Source organism: Electrona antarctica (assembly GCF_951216825.1).
Source record: "Electrona antarctica genome assembly, chromosome: 10".
Classification (NCBI taxonomy): domain Eukaryota; kingdom Metazoa; phylum Chordata; class Actinopteri; order Myctophiformes; family Myctophidae; genus Electrona; species Electrona antarctica.
Window position 1 is genome coordinate 375,075 of NC_136791.1, and position 24,092 is coordinate 399,166.

At 43.3% G+C, this 24,092-nt stretch overlaps 1 protein-coding gene across 4 annotated transcripts in view; it reads left to right on the plus strand.

Moving 5' to 3' along the window:
- yipf3 (Yip1 domain family, member 3) overlaps positions 1-16,197 on the plus strand; it is a 52,419-nt gene extending 36,222 nt beyond the window's left edge. For 3 of the 4 annotated variants that reach the window (XM_079512615.1, XM_079512616.1, XM_079512617.1), the window contains one exon: positions 13,127-16,197. In XM_079512615.1, the coding sequence (XP_079368741.1) occupies positions 13,127-13,263 (137 nt within the window). In that variant the 3' untranslated portion in view covers positions 13,264-16,197. The remainder of the gene's footprint in view (positions 1-13,126) is intronic. The other variant, XR_013791000.1, reaches the window with a different exon arrangement.
- Positions 16,198-24,092: the final 7,895 nt, after the last annotated feature.

The window sequence follows — 24,092 nt, forward strand, 5'->3', positions numbered from 1 at the left end:
TGTAACCCTGATACCTACCACAAGATAGAAGGTACTGATTTAACCCTGATACCTACCACAAGATAGAAGGTACTGATTTAACCCTGATACCTACCACAAGATAGAAGGTACTGATTTAACCCTGATACCTACCACAAGATAGTAGAAGGTACTGATTTAACCCTGATACCTACCATAAGATAGAAGGTACTGATGTAACCCTGATACCTACCACAAGATAGTGGAAGGTACTGATTTAACCCTGATACCTACCACAAGATAGTGGAAGGTACTGATGTAACCCTGATACCTACCACAAGATAGTGGAAGGTACTGATTTAACCCTGATACCTACCACAAGATAGTGGAAGGTACTGATTTAACCCTGATACCTACCACAAGATAGTAGAAGGTACTGATTTAACCCTGATACCTACCACAAGATAGTAGAAGGTACTGATTTAACCCTGATACCTACCACAAGATAGTAGAAGGTACTGATGTAACCCTGATACCTACCATAAGATAGTAGAAGGTACTGATTTAACCCTGATACCTACCACAAGATAGTAGAAGGTACTGATGTAACCCTGATACCTACCATAAGATAGTAGAAGGTACTGATTTAACCCTGATACCTACCACTAGATAGTAGAAGGTACTGATGTAACCCTGATACCTACCACTAGATAGTAGAAGGTACTGATGTAACCCTGATACCTACCACAAGATAGTAGAAGGTACTGATTTAACCCTGATACCTACCATAAGATAGTAGAAGGTACTGATGTAACCCTGATACCTACCATAAGATAGTAGAAGGTACTGATTTAACCCTGATACCTACCATAAGATAGTAGAAGGTACTGATTTAACCCTGATACCTACCATAAGATAGTAGAAGGTATTGATGTAACCCTGATACCTACCACAAGATAGTAGAAGGTACTGATGTAACCCTGATACCTACCACTAGATAGTAGAAGGTACTGATTTAACCCTGATACCTACCACAAGATAGTAGAAGGTACTGATTTAACCCTGATACCTACCACAAGATAGTGGAAGGTACTGATTTAACCCTGATACCTACCATAAGATAGTGCAAGGTACTGATTTAACCCTGATACCTACCATAAGATAGTAAAAGGTACTGATTTAACCCTGATACCTACCATAAGATAGTAGAAGGTACTGATGTAACCCTGATACCTACCATAAGATAGTGCAAGGTACTGATTTAACCCTGATACCTACCATAAGATAGTAAAAGGTACTGATTTAACCCTGATACCTACCATAAGATAGTAAAAGGTACTGATTTAACCCTGATACCTACCATAAGATAGTAGAAGGTACTGATTTAACCCTGATACCTACCATAAGATAGTAGAAGGTACTGATTTAACCCTGATACCTACCATAAGATAGTAGAAGGTACTGATGTAACCCTGATACCTACCATAAGATAGTAGAAGGTACTGATTATACCCTGATACCTACCATAAGATAGTAGAAGGTACTGATGTAACCCTGATACCTACCATAAGATAGTAGAAGGTACTGTTTTAACCCTGATACCTACCATAAGATAGTAGAAGGTACTGATTTAACCCTGATACCTACCATAAGATAGTAGAAGGTACTGATGTAACCCTGATACCTACCATAAGATAGTAGAAGGTACTGATGTAACCCTGATACCTACCACAAGATAGTGGAAGGTACTGATTTAACCCTGATACCTACCACAAGATAGTAGAAGGTACTGTTTTAACCCTGATACCTACCATAAGATAGTAGAAGGTACTGTTTTAACCCTGATACCTACCATAAGATAGTAGAAGGTACTGATTTAACCCTGATACCTACCATAAGATAGTAGAAGGTACTGATTTAACCCTGATACCTACCATAAGATAGTAGAAGGTACTGATGTAACCCTGATACCTACCATAAGATAGTAGAAGGTACTGATGTAACCCTGATACCTACCACAAGATAGTGGAAGGTACTGATTTAACCCTGATACCTACCACAAGATAGTAGAAGGTACTGTTTTAACCCTGATACCTACCATAAGATAGTAGAAGGTACTGTTTTAACCCTGATACCTACCATAAGATAGTAGAAGGTACTGATTTAACCCTGATACCTACCATAAGATAGTAGAAGGTACTGATTTAACCCTGATACCTACCACAAGATAGTAGAAGGTACTGATTTAACCCTGATACCTACCATAAGATAGTAGAAGGTACTGATTTAACCCTGATACCTACCACTAGATAGTAGAAGGTACTGATGTAACCCTGATACCTACCATAAGATAGTAGAAGGTACTGATTTAACCCTGATACCTACCATAAGATAGTAGAAGGTACTGATTTAACCCTGATACCTACCACAAGATAGTAGAAGGTACTGATTTAACCCTGATACCTACCACTAGATAGTAGAAGGTACTGATTTAACCCTGATACCTACCACAAGATAGTAGAAGGTACTGATTTAACCCTGATACCTACCACTAGATAGTAGAAGGTACTGATTTAACCCTGATACCTACCATAAGATAGTAGAAGGTACTGATTTAACCCTGATACCTACCACAAGATAGTAGAAGGTACTGATTTAACCCTGATACCTACCATAAGATAGTAGAAGGTACTGATTTAACCCTGATACCTACCACAAGATAGTAGAAGGTACTGATTTAACCCTGATACCTACCACTAGATAGTAGAAGGTACTGATTTAACCCTGATACCTACCACAAGATAGTAGAAGGTACTGATTTAACCCTGATACCTACCACTAGATAGTAGAAGGTACTGATTTAACCCTGATACCTACCATAAGATAGTAGAAGGTACTGATGTAACCCTGATACCTACCACTAGATAGTAGAAAGTACTGATTTAACCCTGATACCTACCATAAGATAGTAGAAGGTACTGATGTAACCCTGATACCTACCACAAGATAGTAGAAGGTACTGATTTAACCCTGATACCTACCACAAGATAGTGGAAGGTACTGATTTAACCCTGATACCTACCACTAGATAGTAGAAGGTACTGATTTAACCCTGATACCTACCACAAGATAGTAGAAGGTACTGATTTAACCCTGATACCTACCACAAGATAGTGGAAGGTACTGATTTAACCCTGATACCTACCACAAGATAGTGGAAGGTACTGATTTAACCCTGATACCTACCACTAGATAGTAGAAGGTACTGATTTAACCCTGATACCTACCATAAGATAGTAGAAGGTACTGATTTAACCCTGATACCTACCACTAGATAGTAGAAGGTACTGATTTAACCCTGATACCTACCATAAGATAGTAGAAGGTACTGATTTAACCCTGATACCTACCACTAGATAGTAGAAGGTACTGATTTAACCCTGATACCTACCATAAGATAGTAGAAGGTACTGATTTAACCCTGATACCTACCATAAGATAGTGGAAGGTACTGATGTAACCCTGATACCTACCATAAGATAGTAGAAGGTACTGATTTAACCCTGATACCTACCACTAGATAGTAGAAGGTACTGATGTAACCCTGATACCTACCACTAGATAGTAGAAGGTACTGATTTAACCCTGATACCTACCACAAGATAGTAGAAGGTACTGATGTAACCCTGATACCTACCACAAGATAGTGGAAGGTACTGATTTAACCCTGATACCTACCACAAGATAGTAGAAGGTACTGATTTAACCCTGATACCTACCACAAGATAGTAGAAGGTACTGATTTAACCCTGATACCTACCACAAGATAGTAGAAGGTACTGATTTAACCCTGATACCTACCACAAGATAGTGGAAGGTACTGATTTAACCCTGATACCTACCACAAGATAGTAGAAGGTACTGATTTAACCCTGATACCTACCACAAGATAGTAGAAGGTACTGATTTAACCCTGATACCTACCACAAGATAGTAGAAGGTACTGATTTAACCCTGATACCTACCACAAGATAGTAGAAGGTACTGATGTAACCCTGATACCTACCACAATCTAGTAGAAGGTACTGATGTAACCCTGATACCTACCACTAGATAGTGGAAGGTACTGATTTAACCCTGATACCTACCATAAGATAGTGGAAGGTACTGATGTAACCCTGATACCTACCACAAGATAGTAGAAGGTACTGATGTAACCCTGATACCTACCATAAGATAGTAGAAGGTATTATTTTAACCCTGATACCTACCACAAGATAGTAGAAGGTACTGATGTAACCCTGATACCTACCATAAGATAGTAGAAGGTACTGATTTAACCCTGATACCTACCACAAGATAGTAGAAGGTACTGATGTAACCCTGATACCTACCATAAGATAGTAGAAGGTACTGATTTAACCCTGATACCTACCATAAGATAGTAGAAGGTACTGATTTAACCCTGATACCTACCACAAGATAGTAGAAGGTACTGATGTAACCCTGATACCTACCATAAGATAGTAGAAGGTACTGATTTAACCCTGATACCTACCATAAGATAGTAGAAGGTACTGATGTAACCCTGATACCTACCATAAGATAGTAGAAGGTACTGATTTAACCCTGATACCTACCACAAGATAGTAGAAGGTACTGATGTAACCCTGATACCTACCACAAGATAGTAGAAGGTACTGATGTAACCCTGATACCTACCACAAGATAGTAGAAGGTACTGATTTAACCCTGATACCTACCATAAGATAGTAGAAGGTACTGATGTAACCCTGATACCTACCACAAGATAGTAGAAGGTACTGATGTAACCCTGATACCTACCACAAGATAGTAGAAGGTACTGATGTAACCCTGATACCTACCACAAGATAGTAGAAGGTACTGATGTAACCCTGATACCTACCACAAGATAGTAGAAGGTACTGATTTAACCCTGATACCTACCACTAGATAGTAGAAGGTACTGATTTAACCCTGATACCTACCACAAGATAGTAGAAGGTACTGATTTAACCCTGATACCTACCACAAGATAGTAGAAGGTACTGATTTAACCCTGATACCTACCACTAGATAGTAGAAGGTACTGATGTAACCCTGATACCTACCACAAGATAGTAGAAGGTACTGATGTAACCCTGATACCTACCACAAGATAGTAGAAGGTACTGATTTAACCCTGATACCTACCATAAGATAGTGGAAGGTACTGATTTAACCCTGATACCTACCATAAGATAGTGGAAGGTACTGATTTAACCCTGATACCTACCACAAGATAGTAGAAGGTACTGATTATACCCTGATACCTACCACAAGATAGTAGAAGGTACTGATGTAACCCTGATACCTACCATAAGATAGTAGAAGGTACTGATTTAACCCTGATACCTACCATAAGATAGTGGAAGGTACTGATTTAACCCTGATACCTACCACAAGATAGTAGAAGGTACTGATTATACCCTGATACCTACCACAAGATAGTAGAAGGTACTGATGTAACCCTGATACCTACCATAAGATAGTGGAAGGTACTGATTTAACCCTGATACCTACCATAAGATAGTAGAAGGTACTGATTTAACCCTGATACCTACCACAAGATAGTAGAAGGTACTGATTTAACCCTGATACCTACCATAAGATAGTGGAAGGTACTGATGTAACCCTGATACCTACCACAAGATAGTAGAAGGTACTGATTTAACCCTGATACCTACCACAAGATAGTAGAAGGTACTGATTTAACCCTGATACCTACCATAAGATAGTGGAAGGTACTGATGTAACCCTGATACCTACCACAAGATAGTAGAAGGTACTGATGTAACCCTGATACCTACCACAAGATAGTAGAAGGTACTGATTTAACCCTGATACCTACCATAAGATAGTGGAAGGTACTGATGTAACCCTGATACCTACCATAAGATAGTAGAAGGTACTGATGTAACCCTGATACCTACCATAAGATAGTGGAAGGTACTGATTTAACCCTGATACCTACCATAAGATAGTAGAAGGTACTGATTTAACCCTGATACCTACCATAAGATAGTAGAAGGTACTGATGTAACCCTGATACCTACCACAAGATAGTGGAAGGTACTGATTTAACCCTGATACCTACCACAAGATAGTAGAAGGTACTGATTTAACCCTGATACCTACCATAAGATAGTAGAAGGTACTGATTTAACCCTGATACCTACCACAAGATAGTAGAAGGTACTGATGTAACCCTGATACCTACCACAAGATAGTGGAAGGTACTGATGTAACCCTGATACCTACCATAAGATAGTGGAAGGTACTGATTTAACCCTGATACCTACCACTAGATAGTAGAAGGTACTGATTTAACCCTGATACCTACCACAAGATAGTAGAAGGTACTGATTATACCCTGATACCTACCATAAGATAGTAGAAGGTACTGATTTAACCCTGATACCTACCATAAGATAGTAGAAGGTACTGATGTAACCCTGATACCTACCACAAGATAGTAGAAGGTACTGATGTAACCCTGATACCTACCACAAGATAGTAGAAGGTACTGATGTAACCCTGATACCTACCACTAGATAGTAGAAGGTACTGATTTAACCCTGATACCTACCACAAGATAGTGGAAGGTATTGATTTAACCCTGATACCTACCACAAGATAGTAGAAGGTACTGATTTAACCCTGATACCTACCACAAGATAGTAGAAGGTACTGATTTAACCCTGATACCTACCACATTATAGTGGAAGGTACTGATTTAACCCTGATACCTACCACAAGATAGTGGAAGGTATTGATTTAACCCTGATACCTACCACAAGATAGTAGTGTAACAATCGCCCTTTGTGCATTACGGCAAATCATTAACTAAGGAAAAATTAAGCGGAATCGTAGGGTTATATTTGTAGTATTTATATAGAGTTGTCAAGAAATGAGATTATCATAAACAGCGGTGTTCAGTTGAACCAGTGCACTTGGCACAGTGCGTCTGTCCCTGTCTCTCTCCCTATGAAAGAAATAAACAGGCAAACGAACTTCATCAACAAACCATAATACACTTTCAAAACCCCTCACGCCCCAAACAAATCCCGACGCTCTCTGCAACGCTTTGCGTCACGACGTCAACTACAGACAATGAACAATAACCCCCCCCAAAGTCAACTATGCAAAACCGCGCTCAATGTTAAATAAATAATAAAGTCCGCGTCCGTCCTCTTCTCCAATCAAGCGCCGCGCACGCACAAGTCTATAGCAGTTCCAAAGAAACGCAGCGCTCCTCCGCTCAAAACGGTTAAATGAAAATAAGAATGGGGTACCCCGAAATGTTTATAATCCACAAGAACAGTTCAGGATCGATCTCACCGGTACGTAGCCTCCGAGCAGCAAACACCGACAGTTTTAGATCCCAACACTGATCGCTCCGACGGCAACGACAATTAAGCAGTTGCTTAATTCCCCCATTGGACCCGACAGTTTGACAGTTCTTCACAATGGCTGCAGACGCACTCGATTAAACTTTAACTTCAAATCGGACGTGATCTGGCGCCTGGAGCTCCTCTTCCCCTCTGTGTAGGCCTACACTCTGTTTACAATTGTCCCCCTGTTCCCTGTGTGTCACTTCCTCTACATATAACCTTGGATGGGTGGCGACATCAATCTCTGTCACCTGTCAATCACCCCAGGTACAAGGCCCATTACCTTACTCGTGAATGGAGATAATAATAATAATATTCAAACTCAGCACCACACGTTACATTTAATTTCAAAATAAATAACATGCACAGGATAAACAAAGCAGAATAACATAACAATGTGCTACTGTCACAGTAGAAGGTACTGATTTAACCCTGATACCTAACACATTATAGTGGAAGGTACTGATGTAACCCTGATACCTACCACATTATAGTGGAAGGTACTGATGTAACCCTGATACCTACCACAAGATAGTAGAAGGTACTGATGTAACCCTGATACCTACCATAAGATAGTAGAAGGTACTGATGTAACCCTGATACCTACCACAAGATAGTAGAAGGTACTGATTTAACCCTGATACCTACCACAAGATAGTAGAAGGTACTGATGTAACCCTGATACCTACCACAAGATAGTAGAAGGTACTGATGTAACCCTGATACCTACCACAAGATAGTAGAAGGTACTGATTTAACCCTGATACCTACCATAAGATAGTGGAAGGTACTGATTTAACCCTGATACCTACCACAAGATAGTGGAAGGTATTATTTTAACCCTCTCTAACCCTAACCTACCATATCATAGTAGCAGGTATTATTTTAACCCTCTCTAACCCTAACCTACCATATCATAGTAGCAGGTATTATTTTAACCCTCCCTAACCCTAACCTACCATATCATAGTAGCAGGTATTATTTTAACCCTCCCTAACCCTAACCTACCATATCATAGTAGCAGGTATTATTTTAACCCTCCCTAACCCTAACCTACCATATCATAGTAGCAGGTATTATTTTAACCCTCCCTAACCTACCATATCATAGTAGCAGGTATTATTTTAACCCTCCCTAACCCTAACCTACCATATCATAGTAGAAGGTATTATCTTAACCCTCCCTAACCCTAACCTACCATATCATAGTAGGAGATATTATTTTAACCCTCCCTAACCCTAACCTACCATATCATAGTAGAAGGTATTATTTTAACCCTCCCTAACCCTAACCTACCATATCATAGTAGAAGGTATTATTTTAACCCTCCCTAACCCTAACCTACCATATCATAGTAGGAGGTATTATTTTAACCCTCCCTAACCCTAACCTACCATATCATAGTAGCAGGTATTATTTTAACCCTCCCTAACCCTAACCTACCATATCATAGTAGGAGGTATTATTTTAACCCTCCCTAACCCTAACCTACCATATCATAGTAGGAGGTATTATTTTAACCCTCCCTAACCCTAACCTACCATATCATAGTAGAAGGTATTATTTTAACCCTCCCTAACCCTAACCTACCATGTCATAGTAGAAGGTATTATTTTAACCCTCCCTAACCCTAACCTACCATGTCATAGTAGGAGGTATTATTTTAACCCTCCCTAACCCTAACCTACCATATCATAGTAGCAGGTATTATTTTAACCCTCCCTAACCTACCATATCATAGTAGCAGGTATTATTTTAACCCTCCCTAACCCTAACCTACCATATCATAGTAGCAGGTATTATTTTAACCCTCCCTAACCCTAACCTACCATATCATAGTAGCAGGTATTATTTTAACCCTCCCTAACCCTAACCTACCATATCATAGTAGCAGGTATTATTTTAACCCTCCCTAACCCTAACCTACCATATCATAGTAGGAGGTATTATTTTAACCCTCCCTAACCCTAACCTACCATATCATAGTAGCAGGTATTATTTTAACCCTCCCTAACCCTAACCTACCATATCATAGTAGCAGGTATTATTTTAACCCTCCCTAACCTACCATATCATAGTAGCAGGTATTATTTTAACCCTCCCTAACCCTAACCTACCATATCATAGTAGAAGGTATTATCTTAACCCTCCCTAACCCTAACCTACCATATCATAGTAGGAGATATTATTTTAACCCTCCCTAACCCTAACCTACCATATCATAGTAGAAGGTATTATTTTAACCCTCCCTAACCCTAACCTACCATATCATAGTAGAAGGTATTATTTTAACCCTCCCTAACCCTAACCTACCATATCATAGTAGGAGGTATTATTTTAACCCTCCCTAACCCTAACCTACCATATCATAGTAGCAGGTATTATTTTAACCCTCCCTAACCCTAACCTACCATATCATAGTAGGAGGTATTATTTTAACCCTCCCTAACCCTAACCTACCATATCATAGTAGGAGGTATTATTTTAACCCTCCCTAACCCTAACCTACCATATCATAGTAGAAGGTATTATTTTAACCCTCCCTAACCCTAACCTACCATGTCATAGTAGAAGGTATTATTTTAACCCTCCCTAACCCTAACCTACCATGTCATAGTAGGAGGTATTATTTTAACCCTCCCTAACCCTAACCTACCATATCATAGTAGCAGGTATTATTTTAACCCTCCCTAACCTACCATATCATAGTAGCAGGTATTATTTTAACCCTCCCTAACCCTAACCTACCATATCATAGTAGCAGGTATTATTTTAACCCTCCCTAACCCTAACCTACCATATCATAGTAGCAGGTATTATTTTAACCCTCCCTAACCCTAACCTACCATATCATAGTAGCAGGTATTATTTTAACCCTCCCTAACCCTAACCTACCATATCATAGTAGGAGGTATTATTTTAACCCTCCCTAACCCTAACCTACCATATCATAGTAGCAGGTATTATTTTAACCCTCCCTAACCCTAACCTACCATATCATAGTAGCAGGTATTATTTTAACCCTCCCTAACCTACCATATCATAGTAGCAGGTATTATTTTAACCCTCCCTAACCTACCATATCATAGTAGAAGGTATTATTTTAACCCTCCCTAACCTACCATATCATAGTAGCAGGTATTATTTTAACCCTCCCTAACCCTAACCTACCATCAGAGATAGTGTGATGACCCGTAAAGTTAGGACCGTACTGAACCGTACTGAACCGTACTGAACCGTACTGAACCGTACTGAACCGTACTGAACCGTACTGAACCGTACTGAACCGTACTGAACCGTACTGAACCGTACTGGACCGTACTGAACCGTACTGAACCGTACTGAACCATACTGAACCGTACTGAACCGTACTGAACCGTACTGAACCATACTGAACCGTACTGAACCGTACTGGACCGTACTGAACCGTACTGAACCGTACTGAACCTGAACCGTACTGAACCGTACTGAACCGTACTGAACCGTACTGAACCGTACTGAACCGTACTGAACCGCACTGAACCGTACTGAACCGTACTGAACCGTACTGAACCGTACTGAACCGTACTGAACCGTACTGAACCGTACTGAAGGAAAAAGGAAACAACTCCTGCACACTGTCTTCACATGCAGTAGAAACATGTATTAATCCATTCTGGGCGGGAACCCCTTTTGGTGTTTTAAGCATTATGTTATACTTTAGCTATTGAAAAATAGCAGACCTACAAGCTCATACGAGCTTGTAGGTCTGCTATTTTTGAAAAATCTAGAAAATGTGCCGCACATCTTTGAATATACATTCTTTCAGAACGTTTTTAACTCAATCTTTGCTTCTGAGAGGTTCCTGGAACAACATATTTTCAGATGGGGGGTCGTATGCAAAGGCTCAACCTAGCACTTTATGTAGACGTGGCACACTATAGTGCATAATAGTTTTGTTTTATAGATATTCCACTTTAACTGCCACCACTGAACTCCAGCGCGGTCCCTTCCCTGCCGGCCGGATGCATGAATCTTTTATTTTGAAAACCCCAAAATTCACACCGGAAGCAAAATGGCCTAAAGCTAATTAGCTTTAGGTGGTAAGTTTAAAAAGCCAGGCTTCTGCACACCTACAGGCGAGGTGCGTAGGAGGACAGCCAGGCTTCTGCACACCTACAGGTCGCTGGCATATTACATTGAACAGCAATGTTTTGGTCTTATTGGACCTTCATCAGTCTGTCTTTATGTTGTAATAAAGATAGACCTTTTCTACTGCATTTGAAGACGGTGGGCGGGAGTTTTTCTTTCCTTTTTCAGTACGTCAGGCGCCTGGCTGTCCTCCTACGCACCTCGCCTGTAGGTGTGCAGAAGCCTGGCTGTCCTCCTACACACCTCGCCTGTAGGTGTGCAGAAGCCTGGCTGTCCTCCTACACACCTCGCCTGTAGGTGTGCAGAAGCCTGGCTGTCCTCCTACACACCTCGCCTGTAGGTGTGCAGGCGCCTGGCTGTCCTCCTACACACCTCGCCTGTAGGTGTGCAGGCGCCTGGCTGTCCTCCTACGCACCTCGCCTGTAGGTGTGCAGAAGCCTGGCTGTCCTCCTACGCACCTCGCCTGTAGGTGTGCAGAAGCCTGGCTGTCCTCCTACGCACCTCGCCTGTAGGTGTGCAGGCGCCTGGCTGTCCTCCTACGCACCTCGCCTGTAGGTGTGCAGGCGCCTGGCTGTCCTCCTACGCACCTCGCCTGTAGGTGTGCAGAAGCCTGGCTGTCCTCCTACACACCTCGCCTGTAGGTGTGCAGAAGCCTGGCTGTCCTCCTACACACCTCGCCTGTAGGTGTGCAGAAGCCTGGCTGTCCTCCTACGCACCTCGCCTGTAGGTGTGCAGGCGCCTGGCTGTCCTCCTACACACCTCGCCTGTAGGTGTGCAGGCGCCTGGCTGTCCTCCTACGCACCTCGCCTGTAGGTGTGCAGAAGCCTGGCTGTCCTCCTACACACCTCGCCTGTAGGTGTGCAGAAGCCTGGCTGTCCTCCTACACACCTCGCCTGTAGGTGTGCAGAAGCCTGGCTGTCCTCCTACGCACCTCGCCTGTAGGTGTGCAGGCGCCTGGCTGTCCTCCTACGCACCTCGCCTGTAGGTGTGCAGAAGCCTGGCTGTCCTCCTACGCACCTCGCCTGTAGGTGTGCAGAAGCCTGGCTGTCCTCCTACGCACCTCGCCTGTAGGTGTGCAGAAGCCTGGCTTTTTAAACTTACCACCTAAAGCTAATTAGCTTTAGGCCATTTTGCTTCCGGTGTGAATTTTGGGGTTTTCAAAATAAAAGATTCATGCATCCGGCCGGCAGGGAAGGGACCGCGCTGGAGTTCAGTGGTGGCAGTTAAAGTGTTTTAAGAACCAGTGGAATATCTATAAAACAAAACTATTATGCACTATAGAGTGCCACGTCTACATAAAGTGCTAGGTTGAGCCTTTGCATACGCCTGTAAGGTCGTGGAGGCTAGGGGAGGGGCTACGGGCTAAGATGGAGTCTGAAGAGGTGGGTTTTCAGACTACGGGGGAAGATTGGGAGTGAGGCTGCAGTTCTGATTACAATAGGAAGTGCATTCATATAGTTTAGGAGCCAGAAGGGAGAAGAGTTTGCGACGTGTGGTGCGTTGTAATGGTTGTTTTTAGCGAAGGTACTTCCAGCTTCCCTGCGTCGGCGTCCGTGGTGTTAAGTGTTGTGTGTGTTCCTCAGGCCTGCTGGACACTCTGGAAGGACCCAACGTGCCTCCCTTCCAGCGGGTGGCCAGAGACGTGCCTGACCTCCAGGCCGTCGTCAGCGCCGCCGTCAACGCCACCGTCAGAACGCTGGGCGTCGCCCTGTCCCACTGAGCGTGACAGGAAGTGACATCAACGCCCTGCTGCTGTCCCGCTGAGCGTGACAGGAAGTCACGTGACATCATCTGTGTGTGTGTTTGTGTTTTCCTGGTGAAGGTGTACACTGTACAGCTAATAGTCTCAACTTCTGATACATTTACATATGGATATATATGGACTTTCCAATTAAGGCCGATAACCAATTCAGGTGTTATTGTTTTAGATCAGGGGTCGGCAACTTTGACGATGGCGAGGGCCAATATATTTCCACACTCACTCCAGAGGGGCCACAGTGCATATTACTGTCGTAGCAAAAACAGCTGATCTACAAGCTCAAAACGCGTCGCAGTTTTGAGCTTGTAGATCAGCTATTTTTGCTATTATTTGTGATTGAAAACCTGAATATTTTTTTGCTATTTTTGAATTAGAATCCTCTAAAGTAACCTTTTTATTGAATTTGAAATGCATTTAGTTATGTTGCATAACTAAATGCATTTAGTTATGTTGCATAACTAAATGCATTTAGTTATGTTAACTGTTTTGTGTCCATAACTACATTGGACACAAAAAGACAACAACAGTTTAATACTAGTCATTAAGTACTAGTCGTTTAATTCTAGTCATGAAGTAATTAAAGCTGAAACAGCTGAAATCAATAATATATCAGTATTCTGATATTAACACGCGGGCCGCATTAAGTGAAGGTGGGGGCCGCCAGTTGCCCACCCCTGTTTTAGAACAAGAAGGCCCGACTTCAATTGATTTATTAATGAAATAAATAGTACAACATAATTAAGGATGAATGCATCCATAATATCCATGCCCTCTGACACAAGTGCTGAAATGTCTCCCCTTAACCCATTTGGCCTGATGTCAAAATTTAAAACATGACAGTTTTCTGAAATACCTATGTTTCTATGTCAGTGGTGCTCAATATTTCATGTCAAGGAGCCCTAGAATTATATGTAATTGGCTGCCGACACCCATCTCAAAATATGTAGTGCCGAAGCAAAGATTTGAGTTAATAATAAATGTTCGCTCTGAAAGAATATATATTCAAAGATTTGAACCACATTTTTGCGATTTTTCAAAAATAGCAGACCTACAAGCTTGTAGATCTGCTATTTTTCAATAGCTAAAGTATAACATAATGCCTAAAACACCAACAGGGGTTCCTGCCCAGAATGGGTTAAGCTGATGACAGAAAGTCCATTTGGACAGAGCTAGAAATGGTTTTGAGCTTATAATGCAGTACCACTTGTAAACCAGTAGATGTCACTGCAAGACCACAGGATCCTAATGTGTCATTAGAAGAGCATATAGTCAGACCAAGTATAACGTCTGCATTGATGATGCATGTAGATTTACACAGATCGGATAATTAACATTCGTCATCAGTATCAAAACAAACACATTTTGAAAATGTCAGTGTGCCGTATCGGCATCTCTAAGCCACATAAATAATGGCACGAAGTGCAACTATTATTGACCCCATACGTCAGAACCTCTACCGGTCTGTGTTGTCGTCTTAAGGCCTGTTCATACTCCTGTTTTACGTGATGAGGTGACCACCCAAACGGTGGTTAGTAAAAACAGAGAGACAAGTATGGGGCTGAGCGGTCATGTTGTAGTTTTATGGTGGTCACCTTATCACCTAAAACGGGAGTCTGAATAGGCCTTTTAAACAGTGGGTGTTTTTTCTGTCATGTGGTGATACATTTTAACATAGAGAATAGTTTTCACTCAAGTCTATCCATAGATTGTTTGATTCATTTGTTGGTTCTAAAACTGGTTCCATGTCAAGGACCCCCAAATGGTTCTCAAACTGGTTCCATGTCAAGGACCCCCAAATGGTTCTCAAACTGGTTCCATGTCAAGGACCCCCAAATGGTTCTCAAACTGGTTCCATGTCAAGGACCCCCAAATGGTTCTCAAACTGGTTCCATGTCAAGGACCCCCAAATGGTTCTCAAACTGGTTCCATGTCAAGGACCCCCAAATGCTCCTCAAACTGGTTCCATGTCAAGGACCCCCAAATGGTTCTAAAACTGGTTCCATGTCAAGGACCCCCAAATGGTTCTCAAACTGGTTCCATGTCAAGGACCCCCAAATGGTTCTCAAACTGGTTCCATGTCAAGGACCCCCAAATGGTTCTAAAACTCGTTCCATGTCAAGGACCCCCAAATGGTTCTCAAACTGGTTCCATGTCAAGGACCCCCAAATGGATAATGTATCACTGCAGACAGCAGACCCTCCCACAATAAAATGTTGGGCCCAAAGATTTGAGATTTAAAATGTTTAATATACTGTATATTTTCCTGAGATTTTCACAAATCTACAAGATCTACAAGATCTACAAGATCACAGCAGTACAAAGAAAGTGAAGCCCTTTGAGGTTGCACACACACACACAAACACACACACACACGTACAGTCGTACAGTCGTACACACACACACACACACACACACACACACATACACGCACACACGTACAGTCGTACACACACACACACACACACACACATACACGTACACACACACACACATACACGTACACACACACACATATACACGTACACACACACACACACGTACACACACACACACATACATGTACACACACACTCACGTACACACACACGTACACACACATACACGTACACACACACACACACGCCAATAGTTTTCAGTCAAGTCTATCCCGGGTGTTTAATTATTAACAGGTGGGGTGAAATCCAATTCTTTCTTTTTTAAGTTGTTGGTAACCAGGAGGAGATGTTTGTACATTTATTTGTTTTTATTCGTCTCTATAATGTTCTTTGTTGTTTCTGTTTATTCCTTTGTATTTATAGAGTTATTGCTGTACAGAAAGCAGAAAATAAACGTCATGGACCATTACAGTGGTGTTGGTGTGAGCATTATGAAATAAAACAGCTGGTTTAAACTGTATACTGGTGTACGTTGTAACCAAAACGCCACAGGTTTGATTCCCGTAGCTCGGGTTCTCAAACCAAACATGTCAAGAACTGCAAATCAGATTATGATACTTCCACTGCATCTCTGAGGCAGATTATGGTACTTCCACTGCATCTCTGAGGCAGATTATGATACTTCCACTGCATCTCTGAGGCAGATTATGGTACTTCCACTGCATCTCTGAGGCAGATTATGATACTTCCACTGCATCTCTGAGGCAGATTATGATACTTCCACTGCATCTCTGAGGCAGATTATGATACTTCCACTGCATCTCTGAGGCAGATTATGATACTTCCACTGCATCTCGGAGGCAGATTATGATACTTCCACTGCATCTCTGAGGCAGATTATGATACTTCCACTGCATCTCTGAGGCAGATTATGATACTTCCACTGCATCTCTGAGGCAGATTATGATACTTCCACTGCATCTCTGAGGCAGATTATGATACTTCCAGTGCATCTCTGAGGCAGATTATGATACTTCCACTGCATCTCAGAGGCAGATTATGATACTTCCACTGCATCTCGGAGGCAGATTATGATACTTCCACTGCATCTCTGAGGCAGATTATGATACTTCCACTGCATCTCTGAGGCAGATTATGATACTTCCACTGCATCTCTGGGGCAGATTATGATACTTCCACTGCATCTCAGAGGCAGATTATGATACTTCCACTTGTTTGTGTCGACTAAAACTAAGACGAAAAATGTTCGTCGACTACCTTTTTTCGCTGACGAAAACTAAATGGAAACTAAGCAATGATGACTAAAACAAAGACTAAATATACTGACAATTTTGTCAACAAATAAAATGTTAGGACTAAAATGTTAGGGACTAGTGGACAAGAGATCCAGTATAAGTCATTTTACACTTGGTTGCATGCTGAAAATAGCAGATCTACAAGCTCACAATGCATCGCACTGTAGATCTGCTATTTTCAGCAAGTGATGCCGTAATTACGATGGCATCAAGCCCTGCCAAAATACCCTTTAGTCGACTAAATCAACTGTAGATTTAGTCGACTAAAAAATGTCGGACGCAAATTATGATACTTCCACTGCACTGCATCTCGGAGGCAAATTAAAGTATTGTACTCTTAACTCCATTACTGAGCAGTTGAGATTTTACCGCTGTTTCGGCGCTGTAGTTTTGAATTGCAGCCGTCCGTAGGTGCCCTTTGAGAGCTTGAGTTTTGAAGGAGTCAAGGGATTCGCATGTCTTAATGACTGTTGGTAGGGCGTTCCACATTTTGGTGGCATAGGAGCGAAAATAATTTAGTGACTCGTTTGTGCCGAATCTGGGTTGTAGGCCTACATGGTTCGTTGCACTCCCTCTGGTGTTGTGGGTGTGGACTTCGTTAACATTAAGGAAGTATCTAGACAGGTACATGGGTATCTTGAACTCAACATCATTTAGCTGGGGGGGGGACCGGGGGGGGGGGGGGGGGGGAGGGAGGGGGGGGGGAGGGGACCCGGGGGGGAGTGGGGGGGGGGACCCCTCAAGGACCACTGGTTGAAAACCAATAAGCTTCTCAGGTGTGAGCATGGATTAAACACGTGACCACTGACGGGGGGGGGGGGGGGGGGGGGGGCGTGGCTCCTAAACTCAGTAAACAGCTGTGAGCAACCAGCCGACCGTTTCCTTTCACAATAAAAGCAACTAGGTTTTCCAAAGGTACTGCTGCTCATGCTTTCCACCATGTCGGCTTGAGTTAAAAATGTACATTAAATTAAAAGTTGTGTTTTCATAATGACAGAAAAATCAAGTAACAGTTTTTGTTCTGTATATTTGTTCGCTGATCGAACTATACAAGCTCAGCCTACCGTGTAGAGTATAGGATACTTTACATAATCACCTACCGTGTAGAGTATAGGATACTTTAACTATACAAGCTAAGCCTACCGTGTAGAGTATAGGCTACTTTACTTTACATTACATACCCTAACCCTAAGCCTACCGTGTAGAGTATAGGCTACTTTACATAACTATACAAGCTAAGCCTACCGTGTAGAGTATAGGATACTTTACATAATCACCTACCGTGTAGAGTATAGGCTACTTTACTTTACATACCCTAACCCTAAGCCTACCGTGTAGAGTATAGGATACTTTACATAATCACCTACCGTGTAGAGTATAGGCTACTTTACTTTACATACCCTAACCCTAAGCCTACCGTGTAGAGTATAGGCTACTTTACATCATCACCTACCGTGTAGAGTATAGGCTACTTTACTTTACATACCCTAACCCTAAGCCTACCGTGTAGAGTATAGGCTACTTTACATCATCACCTACCGTGTAGAGTATAGGATACTTTACTTTACATACCCTAACCCTAAGCCTACCGTGTAGAGTATAGGCTACTTTACATCATCACCTACCGTGTAGAGTATAGGATACTTTACTTTACATACCCTAACCCTAAGCCTACCGTGTAGAGTATAGGCTACTTTACATCATCACCTACCGTGTAGAGTATAGGCTACTTTACTTTACATACCCTAACCCTAAGCCTACCGTGTAGAGTATAGGCTACTTTACATCATCACCTACCGTGTAGAGTATAGGCTACTTTACTTTACATACCCTAACCCTAAGCCTACCGTGTAGAGTATAGGCTACTTTACATCATCACCTACCGTGTAGAGTATAGGATACTTTACTTTACATACCCTAACCCTAAGCCTACCGTGTAGAGTATAGGCTACTTTACATCATCACCTACCGTGTAGAGTATAGGATACTTTACTTTACATACCCTAACCCTAAGCCTACCGTGTAGAGTATAGGCTACTTTACATCATCACCTACCGTGTAGAGTATAGGCTACTTTACATAATCACCTACCGTGTAGAGTATAGGCTACTATAGGCTACTTTACATAATCACCTACCGTGTAGAGTATAGGCTACTATAGGCTACTTTACTACCGTGTAGAGTATAGGCTACTTTACATAACTATACAAGCTAAGCCTACCGTGTAGAGTATAGGCTACTTTACATAACTATACAAGCTAGGCCTACCGTGTAGAGTATAGGCTACTTTACATAACTATACAAGCTCAGCCTACCGTGTAGAGTATAGGCTACTTTACATAACTATACAAGCTAAGCCTACCGTGTAGAGTATAGGCTACTTTACATAACTATACAAGCTAAGCCTACCGTGTAGAGTATAGGCTACTTTACATAACTATACAAGCTCAGCCTACCGTGTAGAGTATAGGCTACTTTACATAACTATACAAGCTCAGCCTACCGTGTATAGGCTACTTTACATAACTATACAAGCTCAGCCTACCGTGTAGAGTATAGGCTACTTTACATAACTATACAAGCTCAGCCTACCGTGTAGAGTATAGGCTACTTTACATAACTATACAAGCTCAGCCTACCGTGTAGAGTATAGGCTACTTTACATAACTATACAAGCTCAGCCTACCGTGTAGAGTATAGGCTACTTTACATAACTATACAAGCTCAGCCTACCGTGTAGAGTATAGGCTACTTTACATAACTATACAAGCTCAGCCTACCGTGTAGAGCAGGGGTGCCCACACTTTTTTGACTTGAGAACTACTTTCAAAATGACAAACTCAACAAGATCTACCCACCAAAAAAATAATATCGAATTGCTGAAAATAGTTAAACAATGTACCTGAGGGGTCTTTGGAATAGCGGCAATGGCATTACATACTAACGCACTTGGAATGGGAAATACAGGGAGAAAACTTTGAACTGATACTGATGTTTGTGATACAATACTTGGAAACAAAGTATTGCATTGTGGGTTTGAACTGAGGCCATTTTTGATCAAGTCAATCAAGTCACCTTAATTCAAGTGGCAGATGCCTTTTTTATTTTGCATTTAAATAATATATATTTTAGGCCTTTAGGGCATATCATGTGGTCTACCTGCACGGCCTTTGTGATCTACTGGTAGATCACGATCTACCTTTTGGGCACCCCTGGTGTAGAGTATAGGCTACTTTACTTTACATAATCAAATTAAACACAGTAAATAATAATGATACAAATGATGATATTAATAATAGAATCTATAAGTATTGTAGATGCTATCATGATGAATTCACTCTGCCTATAAAAGAGTAGCCCCAGAGCCTTCAGTGGTCCTTGAGGTGGTTCCAGGTGGTCCCCAGAGCCTTCAGTGGTCCTTGAGGTGGTTCCAGGTGTTCCCCAGAGCCTTCAGTGGTCCTTGAGGTGGTTCCAGGTGGTCCCCAGAGCCTTCAGTGGTCCTTGAGGTGGTTCCAGGTGTTCCCCAGAGCCTTCAGTGGTCCTTGAGGTGGTTCCAGGTGGTCCCCAGAGCCTTCAGTGGTCCTTGAGGTGGTTCCAGGTGTTCCCCAGAGCCTTCAGTGGTCCTTGAGGTGGTTCCAGGTGTTCCCCAGAGCCTTCAGTGGTCCTTGAGGTGGTTCCAGGTGTTCCCCAGAGCCTTCAGTGGTCCTTGAGGTGGTTCCAGGTGTTCCCCAGAGCCTTCAGTGGTCCTTGAGGTGGTTCCAGGTGTTCCCCAGAGCCTTCAGTGGTCCTTGAGGTGGTTCCAGGTGTTTCCCAGAGCCTTCAGTGGTCCTTGAGGTGGCTCCAGGTGGTCCCCAGAGCCTTCAGTGGTCCTTGAGGTGGTTCCAGGTGTTCCCCAGAGCCTTCAGTGGTCCTTGAGGTGGTTCCAGGTGTTTCCCAGAGCCTTCAGTGGTCCTTGAGGTGGTTCCAGGTGTTCCCCAGAGCCTTCAGTGGTCCTTGAGGTGGTTCCAGGTGTTCCCCAGAGCCTTCAGTGGTCCTTGAGGTGGTTCCAGGTGTTCCCCAGAGCCTTCAGTGGTCCTTGAGGTGGTTCCAGGTGTTCCCCAGAGCCTTCAGTGGTCCTTGAGGTGGTTCCAGGTGTTCCCCAGAGCCTTCAGTGGTCCTTGAGGTGGTTCCAGGTGTTCCCCAGAGCCTTCAGTGGTCCTTGAGGTGGTTCCAGGTGTTTCCCAGAGCCTTCAGTGGTCCTTGAGGTGGCTCCAGGTGGTCCCCAGAGCCTTCAGTGGTCCTTGAGGTGGTTCCAGGTGTTCCCCAGAGCCTTCAGTGGTCCTTGAGGTGGTTCCAGGTGTTTCCCAGAGCCTTCAGTGGTCCTTGAGGTGGCTCCAGGTGGTCCCCAGAGCCTTCAGTGGTCCTTGAGGTACGGCTCCAGGTGTTCCCCAGAGCCTTCAGTGGTCCTTGAGGTGGCTCCAGGTGGTCCCCAGAGCCTTCAGTGGTCCTTGAGGTGGTTCCAGGTGGTCCCCAGAGCCTTCAGTGGTCCTTGAGGTGGTTCCAGGTGTTCCCCAGAGCCTTCAGTGGTCCTTGAGGTGGCTCAAGGTGGTCCCCAGAGCCTTCAGTGGTCCTTGAGGTGGCTCCAGGTGGTCCCCAGAGCCTTCAGTGGTCCTTGAGGTGGTTCCAGGTGTTCCCCAGAGCCTTCAGTGGTCCTTGAGGTGGTTCCAGGTGGTCCCCAGAGCCTTCAGTGGTCCTTGAGGTGGCTCCAGGTGGTCCCCAGAGCCTTCAGTGGTCCTTGAGGTGGTTCCAGGTGTTTCCCAGAGCCTTCAGTGGTCCTTGAGGTGGTTCCAGGTGTTCCCCAGAGCCTTCAGTGGTCCTTGAGGTGGTTCCAGGTGGTCCCCAGAGCCTTCAGTGGTCCTTGAGGTGGTTCCAGGTGGTCCCCAGAGCCTTCAGTGGTCCTTGAGGTGGTTCCAGGTGTTCCCCAGAGGCTTCATTGGTCCTTGAGGTGGTTCCAGGTGTTCCCCAGAGCCTTCAGTGGTCCTTGAGGTGGTTCCAGGTGGTCCCCAGAGCCTTCAGTGGTCCTTGAGGTGGTTCCAGGTGGTCCCCAGAGCCTTCAGTGGTCCTTGAGGTGGTTCCAGGTGTTCCCCAGAGCCTTCAGTGGTCCTTGAGGTGGTTCCAGGTGTTCCCCAGAGCCTTCAGTGGTCCTTGAGGTGGCTCCAGGTGTTCCCCAGAGCCTTCAGTGGTCCTTGAGGTGGCTCCAGGTGGTCCCCAGAGCCTTCAGTGGTCCTTGAGGTACGGCTCCAGGTGGTCCCCAGCTAAATGATGGAGAGTAGGTAACCAAATCAAATCCCTAATTATATCTACGGGTCCATTTGGTTATTTTACACTCAAGAGCTAAAGTGTTAAACATCTGCTTCATTTACAAGAAGTCTACACCATTCAAGAGTTAAATAATTGTTAAACATCTGCATTACTTAAGTTAATTTACAAAGAAGTCTACACAATTAGAGAACGTAGATTAGAAGAATTGTTATTTTGGTCAACGTTAATTTGCCTGTTATCTCTCCTAATGGTACCAACATCAATATAGCATGGAATTGTGGACAAAATCTTATCCAATTAAGTTCCAGCGATTAAACAAAATATTCTTTAGTTTTGGGTCTGAGTGAGAGGCTAAAATAAATGTCATCATAATGCTGATGGTGATCCGTGGCTCAAGTCCATAATTTTATTCCATTACAAGGACCTTGACAAAATGCCTGACTGTACACTGCGCTGTTTGCATTTATATGTTGTCTAATAAAATATTCAATCAAATCAATCAATGATGATGAACAAGGTTGAACTACTGTCTAGTTCTAGAAGGCTCGGTTAGGTTGCCCTAAAGCAGGTGATCGGTTTTATTTTGAAGTGAGTGACCGGAAGCCACAAGGTGTCTCTAAAACAGCTGCCTTGACGGATGTAGTTGGACAGTTCAGACACCTCAGCCTCTCAGACACCGCTAGCCTAGCGGGACCCAAACATCCACCCACCGGGCCGGGGATCGAACCAACCCAACCCAACCCAACCAGGAGCGGACCACCATGGACGGACCACCCGTCCTATAAGCCTGTCCGGACCTCTTTGAATGAAACACCGTCCCGTTCCGCGGACACGATGGCGCGTGACACCGGCTGTGTGTCCCGGTGGTGTCCATAGCAACCGACAACAACAGACAGACAGACCGGACTATCAACGGACCACCCGATCGATCCGTTCCACCCGTTGATTGACCCAATAAGAGATCAATCAATCAATCAATCAATCGCTTGACAGAAGAAGTGACCAGCCGCGCGTGCACGCATGCATGGCTACTTTGTATCCATAATATCCGTACGGAGGCGCGTGCACGCCCGCGTAGCTTGCTGCCGAGCGAAGGAGGATTAATAATGACGTCAGTTCAGTGCGTGCGTGCATGCACGGATCGTCTGGAGCGTGCGCGTGCGCCCTTTCTTTCTTTAGTCGAGCTTGATTGATCAATAACTTATAAATATAAATAAATGATCAATTAGTTAAAACGCACTATATGCACCTAATGACATTTTAAATTGTGTTGTTTATTAATGACGCGCAGCTCATGGAATGTAATATGATGCAGACTACCTCAACTGGACCGCTGATTGATTGACTATTAATTGATTATTAGGTTGATTGATTGTATTTATTAATAGAACAGCGGCGCCAATAACAAGTCAATGCAATTAAGAGAGACATCAGATCCAGAGTTTATTGTTATTAATAATGTATGATTACAGTCCAGAGTTTAGCTGTACAGACTCTGAGATTATGGGAGATATTGATCAGTAGTTGGCTGCTCCTAAAGGCTATTGACTGTTTATTGGGTCGGTATCGGCTGTATGGGGGCTCCATCCAGATCTAAGTTATTGATTGATTATTGATAGTTTATCGGGTCGGTATCGGTGGTACCAGCATGTTTCCTGGGTCCACCCAGATCTAAGTTATTGATTGATTATTGATAGTTTATCGGGTCGGTATCGGTGGCACCATCATGCTTCCTGGGTCCACCCAGATCTAAGTTATTGATTGATTATTGATAGTCTATCGGGGGGGTATCGGTGCT